General features: G+C 31.6%; 1 protein-coding gene across 1 annotated transcript; it reads right to left on the bottom strand.

Annotated features, from left to right (window-relative positions):
- Window positions 1–664: 664 nt before the first annotated feature.
- On the bottom strand, window positions 665–1,960 carry LOC107892518 (receptor-like protein 9DC1). Its single transcript, XM_016817593.2, has one exon. The coding sequence runs from the start codon at window positions 1,958–1,960 to the stop codon at window positions 665–667; it is 1,296 nt and encodes a 431-aa protein (XP_016673082.2).
- Window positions 1,961–13,995: the final 12,035 nt, after the last annotated feature.

Genomic DNA, 13,995 nt, shown 5'->3' with positions numbered 1-13,995 from the left:
CCTTAAGAATTCTCAAATGGGAGAAGAGAGAAAACTAAGAGAGAAAGATTGGTTGGGATGATTGAAATGAGAAATGAGAAGGCCTATTTATAGTTGAGGTTCAAGGACCAAACAATAAATAGCCCATTATCTCAAGGACCAAAAAAAAATTATCCCATGCCACTTTTTCAAAGTCAACTTTAGGGTGCTAAACTTGCACCACTTTGTATTGTTTGCCATTAATGTTGTCTCCCATTAATGTTAACAAAAGGTCCAACGATATCAATCCTTCCCACCCTTCAGCTTCCCATTTGGAAATTCCACCAGAAATCAGGTTATTAGAAAGGTTTAAAAATGTCAACTTCGATGTTCGAAAGAAACTCGAGAACTGCCTTACGCTACAACCAGAGAATATCACAGTTGTAAGCTGGGGGAAAGAAGAGTTCACATCATTGCCGCTTGTGCTTAATGATAATAAACTATTACTTGAAACATCAAGAAATTCGAGACTCGTGAGTTTCGAAAGCATATCTGACTTGATGACACCACTCAAGTTGTTTGATGACAAATCAAGTGAAGTAAGGTTCACAAGATCAAAAATGGAATCTGGTATTGGACCACTCAAGTTGTTCGATGACAAATCAAGTGAAGTAAGGTTCACAAGATAAAAAATGGAACACGGTATTTAACCACTAATGTTATTATAACTCAAATAAACCTCTTGGATGGGACTAGGCTTCTGAATTCGATCGATCGGACCCATTAATTTGTTATAACTGAGGTCCAACTGTAGAAGAGATGGCAGAGTAAACTGCCAAGATGGTACTCCACCACTTATAGAGTTATATGATAACCAAAGTTCCTCTAGAAATTGAAGCTCACTAACATGATTTGGAAAGGGACCTTCCAAGTGATTATATGACAAATCCAATTGGGTAATTTTTGAGAGGTTGAAGATAGTTATTGGAAGTGGACCACTCAAATTGCATGAAGAAAAGCTCAAAGAAGTTAATTTTCTAAGGTTTCCAAAAACATCTGGAATCTGTCCTTCAAGCGAATTTCCTTCTAAACCAACGGAAATTATTTGAGTGAGATTTCCAAATGATGCTGGAATTGACCCCCTAAAACCACATTCGGAAATGTCCAACAACTCAAGACCACTACTCCAGTTTTTGTTAGGGAGATAACCTGCGAGATTCTCATTCCCACTTAAATCTAAAACTTTGAGGTTTGGAAGCTGAAAAGCTTGAGTTGGAAATTCCCCATGCAATTGACACCAACTGAGACTCAAATGTTCTAGTGATGAAGACAAGTTCAGGAAAGAAGTAAGAGCAACATCAGACATATCTACAGTGTCAAGCACAAGGTTTCTTAATTTGGTCAAGTTTCTTGCAAGCATGTCGAAACCTTGGCCATCAAATCTCAAATATGATTCAGTATCATCAAAGAACCCATTATAAGAGATATTAAGATGGGTTAAACTCACAAACTGGCTAAATAACTTTGATGAGATGATGCCATCGAAACCATTATCAGCAAGGTTGAGTCGTTGGAGTCCATGAAAGTGAAACAAGCTGCTAGTGTTCTCAAGAAGAGAGCCTCTGAGGTTGTTGGAGCTCAAGTCAAGCCATTGGAGGTTGTGAAGTTGAAAGAGGCTGTTGCTTGCAAAGAGAGAACCAACAAGGCAACTGTGACTAAGATCCATGCCGATTACATCACCAGTCACGTTGTTGCATTTCACTCCCTCCCATGAACAACAATCAATGCTTTTGTTCCATGACTCTATGTCTATCCTAGGATAAGGATCGTCTCGATAACCACCATCACGATAAAAATCACAATCAACAGAAATGGTGGTTTTAAAATGGAGCAAAGCATCTCTCTGGTGTGGAAGACATAAATGAGAGGATGAAGGAGGAACAGAAGAAGACATACTCCATGAAAGTTGCAACACCACCAAAACCAGGCAAAGGCTTCCCATATTTTTTTCTCCAAAAAAGAAACAAGTACAAAGTTAAGGAACAAATGTATGTCTCGTCTATTGTAACAACAACCAAGTAAGTCATAATTCCAAGTCTATCTCATTTTTAGACGTTTGTTTCAATTCAATAAAGTAGACAATTCAGCCCCACAAAATTAGCCACAAAATTAGCCATTGACTAATCCTTAATATCATTTATGAACTTAGTTAGTACTTCAATTACAATTAATATTAATCATAACTACTTTACTATGGATTTAACTTACTAACAATCTATTGGCTTAATAGCAAAGTATGGGTTGAAGGATAATTTGCCTGAAAGCTTTATGAGAAACAATAGTTCATTTCTTTGGAAAGCGTTGTCGAAGATATGGCCTTTGTTTAGAGACAATCTAATATGGTCGGTGGGGGAAGGGAAATCTATTCGTTGCTGGCTGGATCCTTGGATACCACTGCTTGGACCTTCAATAGATCGAATACATTCGCATTGGAATTCGGAAACGAGTTGCTGACTTGAAGATATGGTAACTTTGGAAGCGAACTGGAATATTGATTTCTTTCGTATATGGGCCCTTGAAACAATTACTAGACGTATTGTGAGTATTCCTCCTCCACATCCTGTTGATGGATTGAATAGGATTTCATGGGCGCCTAATTTTAAAGGGAATTGAAGGAAGATCATTGGAATCCCAAGGATCCGATGTGGAAATCTCCATGGAATTTCAAAGGTCCTTAAAGAGCTCGACTTTTTCTATGGCTCACTTTCAAACAACGCCTTCTCCCTAACATGGAGCCTGTAAGGCGAGGCATTGGTTAGGAAGCATCTTGCCTGGTTTGTGGTCATGTTGAAGAAAGCACTCTGAATGTTCTTAGAGACTGTTTGGAGACAGGTAATTCCTTCAAGATTTGATAGCAGGTTCTTCACTTCCAACATTTCGGATTGGTTAATTTCAAATTTATAGTCTCATAAATTGTTGGATTCCTTAGAAGTTAGTCGGGCAAGCTTAATTGGTCTTATAGCATGGAGAATATGGAAGAACATAAATCTTTTTCTATTCCAAGGTTTAATGTGGGAAGCAGATGAGATTATCAAAGTCTCTACCACGTGGGCTGTTGACACCATTTTTTGGATGAAAACGGGTCGACTTGGGTTTTGAAAAATGAAAACGAAAGTGGGAGTCGCCACCAATCTTTTTTGATGAGGTGTGATCGGGTCACCTTTAAAAGCAGTTGTTTTTAATAAACAATTTAATTTTATTAAAACAATGAGTTTGGTCTACGAAATTCAGAAAACGGGTTCGGGAGTCGGTTACGTACGAGGAAGGATTAGCACCCTCGTAACGCCCAAAATTGGTACCTAGTTAATTAGTTAGTGTCTTAATGTCGAAAATTAAAAACTCGAAAAGAATTTTAAAAATATGATCCCTCCTTATATCGTGTTATTTTAAAAATACTCGAATAAATCAAAATGGAAAATGCCTCCTTATCTCGAAGTAACAAGATGTTACATCCAGTAAGTTAGGACACGACATCTCGTATTTTTGAGAGTAAGCTTGCCTTTCATTTTTTTATTTAAACCTCATTTATTTTAATTTTAAAAGGATATTCGATTACTTAGAATCAACGAGAAAAATCGAAGCTCAGTAAGTTAGGGCACGATTTCTCGAATTTTCTAAATACGGAATATTGCCTTTACTTTCGAAAAATCCTCATATCGAGAAAACCACGTGTCATATCCAATGCGTTAGGACACAACATATTAAAATCCCGATAATGAGTTTTTATTTATGTTTTTTTATTAAAGAGCATTCTCGAGTATTCAGATTCAACAGAAAATTAGAACCCAGCACGTTAGGGCCCAATTCTCTCGAAGATCCCAAGTATCGAGTATTGCCTTTATTTCCAAAATTTTCCTTTTTTACGAATTTGGGTAAAAATTGATGTGACGGAATAACAATTACGATAATGCGAGTAAAAATAATACGAGCAAAAATAACAAAAATAAATATATAAAAAATCAATTATATACAATAACAAGTAAATAAACAAAATAAAAAAAACTAAAACATTTTTTTAAAAATAATAATGGACACATAAATAAATAAATAAACATAAAGTAAAACAATAATAATAAAGAAATGAATAAAATTATAAAAATTTTAAAAATGTATGTATGAATTTTAAAAAATTTAAAATACAAAAAAAACTATGTAGGTATATATATATAATGAAAATATGTATGTCTATACGTATATATATGTGTATGTATAAGAATTATAAAATATGAAAACATAATTACATATATATAAATAACATGCGCATGTGTGTATATATATTACATAAAGACAAAAAAAGATATAAATATGTATATTATAAAAATAAAATAACGTAAGTATGTACATACATTTATAAGTATATGAATTAAAATATGTAAATATATAAGTATATATATGCATGTAGAAAATATGAAATATAAAAAATATATATTTAAAATAAATAAAGAATATGTACATGTATATAAATTATAAAAAGAATATGTATCTGCATATATAATGACTTAAATCAAATAATACAAATAAAAAGAAAGATATTAGGTAAATAATAAATATATATATAACTTAAAATAAATAATAGAGGAACTCCCCTTTTCTAAAAAAAAAAATAATTAAATGAACTAAAGGATGAAATTAAAATCAAATCAAAATCCGGGGGTCCAAACTGTAAATAAATAAAAAGGGATCGCCGATGACTGAAATGAAACGTGCTCAAAATCAAGGGACCAATTGTGAAAATTCCCCTTCCCTTATGCGCATCGTTTTGCGCAGGACTAGGTTGGAATAGGCGCCAAATTATATGGCCAAAATCGGAAATAATAAAAAGGTCAGATTGCACCTCAGCGCCAGATGGAGGGACCAAATGTGAAATTTACCCATTAGGGCAAAGAGGCACAGGTCACCCCCTCAAACGGCGCCGTTTTAGCTTCTATAAACAGCACAAAAAAAAACAAAAAAACAAAAGAAGTCCCCTTCTTTACTTTTAGAAAGAAAAAACAGAGAGCCAAGGGTCTCTCCCTCTCAGCCTTTCCAGATCCGGCCAACAAGGCCATTGCCATGCACCGCCGTGATCGCTTTGGACGGTGGCCGTCGCTGCGCATAGGGGATACTTTGAGCCCCGTTTCAGATCTTGTTCAGAGGCCGAGCTTGCTTGGCCTGAATACCGAGAGAAAGAACCTTTTGGCCCCGCCTTTAGAGCCGATTTCGGCGACGGAGAGGGCTCCGACGACGCGGCCAAGGGCGCCCCAGGTATTTCTTTCCTCCTTTTATTTTCGTTTATCAAAAATAAAAAAACAATAATAAAGAAAATAAAGGTAAAAGAATATAGAAAGATTGAAAATAAAGAGAATCCTTAAAACTTTGTTTCTTTCTTTTTATTTCTCCAGATTTGTCCAAGAGAAGAAGAAGACTACAAGTCTTTCATTTTTGGCTTTATAGCCAATCTAAACAACTTCTTAATTTCTATTTTTTGTCTGTTTGCTGTTTGTTTCTTTTGTTGTTGCGTGTTGCTCGTTTTGCAGGTGTCAGACGCGTTGGTACAGGCGATGGCAGAGGCGTGCGAGTAGGCCGGCGTGCGCTAGAGGCATGGCAGGCGGCGACAGAGGCTAGAGGCAGGCATGCAGCCTAGGGTTTGCTCTTGGCTGAAAATGTTTTAGGTTTTGTGGGCTAGTGTTTATTTTTGTTTTGGGCCATGGACTACATTGGGCTTGTTATTTTCCTTTGTAATTGGACTGTTGTTTATCCTTTTTTAATATTCGGGCCCGGGCATAAATTGGGTCTTACATGGGCGAAACAATTTTGAAGTACGAAGCTTTGAATAGAAGATTCACGAATTCTCTTTCGATAAATTGGATTCATTTGCACACTGATGGAGCTGTTAATTTGAGTACAGGATATGCTTTTACAGGGGGAGTGATACGAAATCATCAAGGGAATTGGATTATGGGATTTAATCACTCTCTGGGTGTAACAGCCCGGTCTAAACCTTAGTCGAACAGTGGTTTTGGGACCACAAATCCGAATTAAAAAAATATTTTAATATTATTTTCTGTGTCTATTATGCGTGAATTTTCTTGTGTGAAATTTTCATGTTTTAATTTTATCGTTTAAGTGTCCGATTAAATGAAAGGATTTAATCGCGTAAAATAAAAATTTAGTGGTTAGTTTTAAAAGGGCTGAATAGTGGTTGTTCTTTTATTAAGGAGGCTTTATGTTGCAATTTAACCATTATTGAAATGATGGACGGTAGTGGGCATGTTAAATAAATAAATTTTAATGGTTTCATTAAGGGTAAAATGGGAAAAAGTTAATTAATATGAAATAAAATAAAATAAAAACATAAAATGGTCAGTATGTTTGTCTTGATGGCCGAATGCATGAAAGAAAATAAGCTATTTTCTTAGTTTGAGGGTTCGGCAACTTGAAGATCAATTTCGGGTATGTTCTTTGTTTGGTTTTTGATGATATTTATGTTTTTGAGATCGTTGCTTCGTGTTCTTCAAAATCCATGCTTTAATTTTTGGAATTTATGATGATTTTGTGAAATATCATTGATGATAGTTTGTGATTTTTGTTGGTTGATAGTAGAAAATAAAATATATGTGATAGATTATAATGTTTGTTTTTGAATTTTTGATGAATTTGATTATTTTGAGTCAAATTGTAAGAAATATTAAATTGAGGGACTAAAATGTGAAATAAATGACATGCAAGGATCTATATAGGGCTAGGGAATATTCGGCCAAACTACATTGTGATTAATTTGAAATATTTTGTGTTTTGTGCAATTTGGACTGAATTGTAAAAATGTTAAATATTTAGGACAAAATGGTAAATCAGCCATTTATGTGTTTTTGAATGAAATTAAATGAAATTATGTTTGAATGAGTTAAATTTGAATGTGTTTAGATCAAGAATTAAAGAAATCAGACTTGGATTGGGGAAAAAATAAAGTCGTCGATTAATCGATTCGTTCCGGTTTATCGCTATCCGACGTAAGTTTATAATCAAATAGTTGTCATAATTCTTGAATAAATATTAATTATCTATGCTGAAATGAAAGTATGCAAAAATATGTATTTATAGTTGAATGTATTATTGTCAGAAAGTAGAAATAGATGTGAATATGATTTATTAATAATTAGCACTAAGTGTGCGAGTATGGGATAACTATAGTTATATAAACGGCACTAAGTGTGCGGAACTAAAATGATGGGGTTGAATAAAAGGGCACTAAGTGTGCAAAATTAAAATGGAGATATTGAATAACGGGCACTAAGGCCACGTTTGGTTCGCTGTATTGGATTAGAGGTGTAATGGAATAGAGGTGTAATAACAAATCAACTGTTTGGTTGAATGTAATGGAATAGAAGCGTAATAGTAATCTTGTGTTTGGTTGAATGGAATAGAGGTGTAATAGCATAATGGAAAAAACTAAAATGACTAGAATACCCTTAACATAAATTTGTTTTGGTAAATGATTATTGTTATTGTTATTTAAATTTTAATAAGATTATTATTATCAATAATAAATAATTTAATCATATTTAAACATAATTATTATTAAATATATTTTAATTAAAATATATAATTTAATAAAATTCTTAATAATTAGCAGAAATTTGTTTTGGTAAATTATTATTGTTATTGTTATTTAAATTGTAATAATATTATTAATATCAATAATAAATAATTTAATCATATTTAAACATAATTATTATTAAATATATTATAATTAAAATATATAATTTAATAAAATTCTTAATAATTAATATTCTTATATGAATTTACTCAAATCATAATATATGATACTGTAAAATATAAATTAACATAATTATTATTAAATATATTATAATTAAAATATATAATTTAATAAAATTCTTAATAATTAATATTTTTATATGAATTTACTCAAATCATAATATATGATACTGTAAAATATAAATTAACATAATTATTATTAAATATATTATAATTAAAATATATAATTTAATAAAATTCTTAATAATTAATATTCTTATATGAATTTACTCAAATCATAATATATGATACTATAAAAGAAAATTTGAAATAATTAATATTAAATATATTTTAATTAAAATATATGATTTAATAAAATTTAAAATAATTATAACTAATAAATTATATTTTATGAATTTGTATAATTTAAAATAATAATTATTACATATAATTTAATAATAATATATAATTTCATAAAATTCTTGATAATAAATTTTCTTATATGAATTTATACAATTTAAAATAATTAATATTAAATATAATTTAATAGTGATATATAATTTCATAAAATTCTTAATAATAAAATGTTCTTATATGAATTTACTAAAATCAATATATAAATTGAGAGTTATATTCTGCATAAACATAATTAACTTATATTAAGAAAATGTTAGATGAAAATGAAATTGTACATCATAATCCATTAACTTATATAGTTTTACAACATCAAAAAGTTTGAACATTGATATTTAATGGTGAGAAAGAAATCTTCTGACCCATTTCAATCGGGCAACAGAAGGTAAACTAAAAAAACGATCATTTGAGTTGGATGATCGGGAATTTTACTCAAAGCATCATACCGCTGATCGTCGGTTAAACCTTCAATTGACCATAAGGCTGAATATAAATTTGAAGCTTTCTCTTCCATCTTTTGATATTCTTCTGACTTCTGCTGAACTACCACCTCGAAGGCAATACCCCTACTGATTTGATCGCCAACGGCCTTGATGTTTTCGGCCAATAAAGTGGCAGCCTCATCAAATGAAGAAGACATATCACGAGCATCAAATTTCTTCTTTCTCTTGTTTGAAGATGAGGAACCCTCTTGGTCTCTATCTCGTTGCGGCTCCGCAGCAGAAACATCCATGTCATCCAAAGGGATGTCAGCTTCGCAGTCATAGAATGAGTTTCTTTCTTCATCCATAGCTGTAGTACGAACATCCTCAGCATTTATTTCTTCAAGAACATCAGCAGCTGTTTGAGCATCTTTCCCAGTTGCTCGATCTCTTGCGTATATGGTAGTAAGCTGGTCGTAGTAAGGGAAAGTACGATATCTGAATTGAGCGGCTTCTCTGTGACTCTAAAAAAATGAGGAAATCATATTAGTCATAAGTTTGGTAAAAATAAGATAATAAAGACTTGAAATAATCTTACATTTAAATAGGACTCCCAAACCGCATCTTCAGCAACAACGAGCTGCCTATGCTCGTCCCAACCAAAACCACTATTGTTTTGGCCATTAAGCATGTCATAGACGATTGACCACTCCCGTTTTAGTAACCTAATCCTTGATTCAATATTAGGTTTCGCCTTCAACATTGCATTTGGTAAAACCGTTTGTAGCATTCTTTCCAACTCGTTCAAATAACCGGCTTTGAACCCGGTATCAGCATTAAATGTTCCAACATTGTGCAGGTCCACCATGCAGGAAACTAATGCTGCATATTCTTCTGGAACCTATTTTCTTTTGCTTCCTCGAGAAGCTTGAGAAGAAGCATTTGATTCTGGAACACCTGACATAATGATCTTAAGAACAAAAAAAAACAAATTATATTAATTACTATTTTAATATCATGATTCAAAAGGTCAACACTTTATAAAATCTAAGGAATTAAGTTCAATATCATGAATCAAAAGCTCGTTCCACAAAAAATTTAAAATTATAACACATGCTGAATTAGAAGAAATTATATTATAATTCAACAAGTTTAGTACAATACAAAAATCAATACAAAAGTTTCACAAAAGTTTCACAAACTAATTTCTAGATGCTTGCCATTCATCGAACATTTGGTTGGCTAGTTCCATCCTCCAAGTAGCCCAAGCATCCGATGGATGAATATTTGTGATATTCGGTTCATCGTCATCCACCACATTATTTGTAGGTAATCCTTCTCCCACCTCCGCTTCAATGGGATCAATACTCATATGGGTTCGAATAAAATTATGGAGCAAACAACATGCAATAATAATTCTATTGTGTGCACCCTTACAGGATAGAACGATGGACTCTTAAGTATTCCTCATCTAAGTTTTAATAAGCGAAAGCATCTTTCAATAACATTACGTGCTGAGGCATGTTTCATATTAAAAAACTCTTGCGGAGAACTTGGCTGATAACCTTGACGCCACTCGTTCAAATGATATCGCTGTCCTCTAAATGGTGCAAGAAATCCCTCACAATTTGTGTATCCAGCATCAACTAGATAATAACAACCTATAAAATAAATTTTCTTTTAAAAATGATTAATTCAGCACACAAAGTTTGATCTTAATGAATAATTCAAAGTCCTCTAACTATACACTTTACCATGAGGAACTTTTAATCCATGTCTTCTACTAACGGCATCTCGAAGAACCCGTCCATCGGCAACTGAACCTTCCCAACCAGGAAGAACATAAACAAATTGCATCTCAGGTGTACAAACACTTAGCATATTTGTTGCTATGTCACCTTTTCGCGTTCGATATCTAGGTTTATCAACTGTTGGAACCCTAATCTTGATGTGGGTTCCATCAAGAGCACCTAAGCAATTCTATATCACATGATATAAAACCTTGAATTAGAATACTAATTTAAATCTAAATCAACTAAATGTTGTTGAAGCTATATATAAAACTCAGTCCAATACCTTAAACCATTTCCACCTTGTGTCAGAAGAATCGGCTGTAATTTGCTCAGGCTTTTTAAATAATACATCTTCTAAGCGTATGACAGCATTTAAAACACTATGAAATGCTCTGCTAACAGTTTCCCCGGACCTTCTAAAGTGATGCTTGATAACTCGATTTTTCAGGTGATGGGAGATGATATGTAAAAACATTGCTACTTGCTCGTCAACAAGCATGAACCTTGTCGACTTCAATCCCCCTATCGATTCTAACATCTCACATAGTTTAAAAAAGGTAGTTCTATTCATCCTAACTTGTTCAATACAGGTCTCGTCACTAGCATATACAAGCCTCTTCACATAATCCCGTTTTGCATAAAAATCTACGGTATAGGACCTAATCCTTGGTCTATGTAGGCTAAGGCTAACGCCCATTCTAAATAAGAACCAAATCGCGATTCTACAGATTTCCAACCATATTGTCACAGCAATACCAATTCTTTTACGCCTCACACTTTGTGCAATTAAAGGCAGACGAGCCATTACTGCAACATTTAGAACACACATAGTTTAAACTCACGAATTTAGAACACACGAAGCAAAAAAATATCTATTAAATGATATCCTTGCAACTTTAATTTCATTTCTTTATCAATCACCCAAAAACCCATTCTAAAGAAAATATATTTATTTACATTTTAAATATATTAAAATTTAATATAATATGTATAATTGACCTAAAATTTGAAGGTTGGTATTTGTTAGATTATAACTGAACTCATTATAATTTAAAATTATAAAGCATGTTCAAAGTTTGAACATTGATTAGTTTGAACATTTCATTTCGTATAAATATATTGATTAGTTAATTAAAGCATGTTCAATGTTTGAACATTGATAGTTTGGACATTTAAATTTATATTTAAATATAATTTCGTATAATGAAATTTAAGATTTAATAAAGGTGAGTATCAAAGTTTGATCATTGAATAAATTTTTTTATTGATGCTTAGTTTAATTAATGTTTTCTAATTTCAAAATAAATAAAATGAAGAATGAAGATTTGGTTTAATAATGAAATTGAAGTTTTAAAACTTTTATAACATTTTAAATGGTAATTTTATTTTGTAAAAATATATATAACTTTTATCTCATTTACATGTTCAAATTAATATTAACAGTATTGTATTTGCAATTATGATTGGAAAAGATTGAAATCTAGTATTGTATTTACATGTACAAATTAATATTATTTAAGCCCATTATTTGTAGGCATAATGCTCTTTAAGATTGAACATAATTAAAGGTTGAACATAATTATTATTATTTGAATAATATCAATTAAAGGTTGAACATAATTATATATTAGTATCAAATTTTTATGTACTCCTTATATGTACTCTTTCACTAATTATATATCAAATTTGTATCACATTGATTTTATGTACGCTTTCACTAATAAGTTATATATTAGTAAAAAGTTGGTGCATTGGTACACCAATAATTTGAATACATACTACATTCTTTAAAAAAAAATGTTACCTATTAGTAAAAACATATAACCTATTTGGGAAACAACAGAAGCTGTAATGACCATAATTATGGAAATTGGTGATAAAAAAGAACAATAATTATGCAGCAATAACCATAACCATACAAACAAAAGTTGTAATGAGCAATACAAACATACAAACAAAACCATATTCATTTGGGAAACAACAGAAGCTGCTACAGCAATACAAACATAACCATACAGGGAAAACATACTAATAAACCATGAATACCAATGGAAAACTAACCTGTAATGAGCAAATCGGGGACGACTGCGATGTAGAAGTGTTGGAACAAAGAACCTGTAACCAATAAAGAGAAATCGATGTTACAAAAATAATCAGTTTATAAAATTGATCATACACTTTACCAAAGCAGCCTCTCTTTTAGTAACCAGTCCTTTAGATTATTAAATATACCAACTTGGCAGCTTTGAATATATATGATTCAAAATCAATATTACAGCAAACATTATGAAAACAAGATAAAAACAAAGGAAATGAGTGATTCCGCAAAATTTATTCAACTAAACAACAAATAAACTGTTAAAGAGTAATCATTGTAATATCAAAAGAATCTCGAAAACAACATACTGAATTTTGATAAACTTAGAACTGCAATATCTCATTTATACCAAAACATCAACCGGATACAAAGTCATCACTTGGCTAAGCAAAGTCAGATTATTAATATTCTCATAATTAAAATTTAACTATATAAGCTGCTAGTCATCATGTTAAATCCATTATTATTAATTTTCAAATAATATCACTAATAATGATTGATGAATTTTTTCGAAACAACCCAGCATAATTTATACATCAGAATAAAAATAAAAATAAAAAGCAGATGATTTCGACAGCCGGCATAGTCTTATAATATATCATAACAGTCCAGAATCTAAACAAGAAGACACGACACATGCTAAGGATGTTAAACACACGAAGGACCAGAAACAAGATAAATCAGATAGAAAGAACTAGGAAAAAAAACAAGAGCTTGTATTAATGGAGGTTTTTTCTTTTGTCTGATATGTATGCAGCTAGTAGTATTTTTAGATGTTATATATATACAGTAAAAAATACTAGCTGATCTCCATGAATACCAATGCAGCTAGTAGTATTTTTAGAGGTTATATATATATGGCATTGAAAACGTGTTGCGAATTGATCTCAACACAAATCAAATCCTTCACATATGGGCAGGGTTTAACCATAATAAAGCCTCCCGAACAGCCGAGACTTGTGCTAAATGTGGTGGCATAGTCAGCTTAAATGTTTTAACAAGTAGTTACTAAATTAAAAAATACAAGTAGAATTGGTTTACATCAAACAAACCAACAATTAGCCATATTTATATTAATAAATAGTACAAAACTAAATTAACATTGTGTTGAGTAGATGCATTTTAATCCCCTTACCAAGAAATATGAAGGAGGTGAAACAAATTAAGAAATGGAACAGAAAGGGTATATCAGTCATGGTATATAAGTCAGGAAACTTTGACCAAATCGACAACTTGCCTGTGACAGAAGCGAATGGTGGGTTCTGGTGCAAAACAAGAGTTTCAACTTTTGTTCTACCAATAATGCTATTTTATAATGGCAACAGATACAAAAAAAATCCTTAACTTTAAGGCAGAATTGTTCTTTATGAAGAAAAAGAAGCAGAAAGTACAAATCCTTGTTTAAAGAAGAATACTAGGAATTGTGCAACTTTTTTCAATCATCTGCATTATTTGATCACACTGTGCAAGCAAAGCATATGTTTCAATCTAAAAAAGCTTTGCAAAGTAAAAAAGA

Source organism: Gossypium hirsutum, chromosome D06 (assembly GCF_007990345.1).
Source record: "Gossypium hirsutum isolate 1008001.06 chromosome D06, Gossypium_hirsutum_v2.1, whole genome shotgun sequence".
In the NCBI taxonomy this organism is placed as follows: domain Eukaryota; kingdom Viridiplantae; phylum Streptophyta; class Magnoliopsida; order Malvales; family Malvaceae; genus Gossypium; species Gossypium hirsutum.
This window is presented reverse-complemented; position numbering and strand designations above follow the sequence as displayed.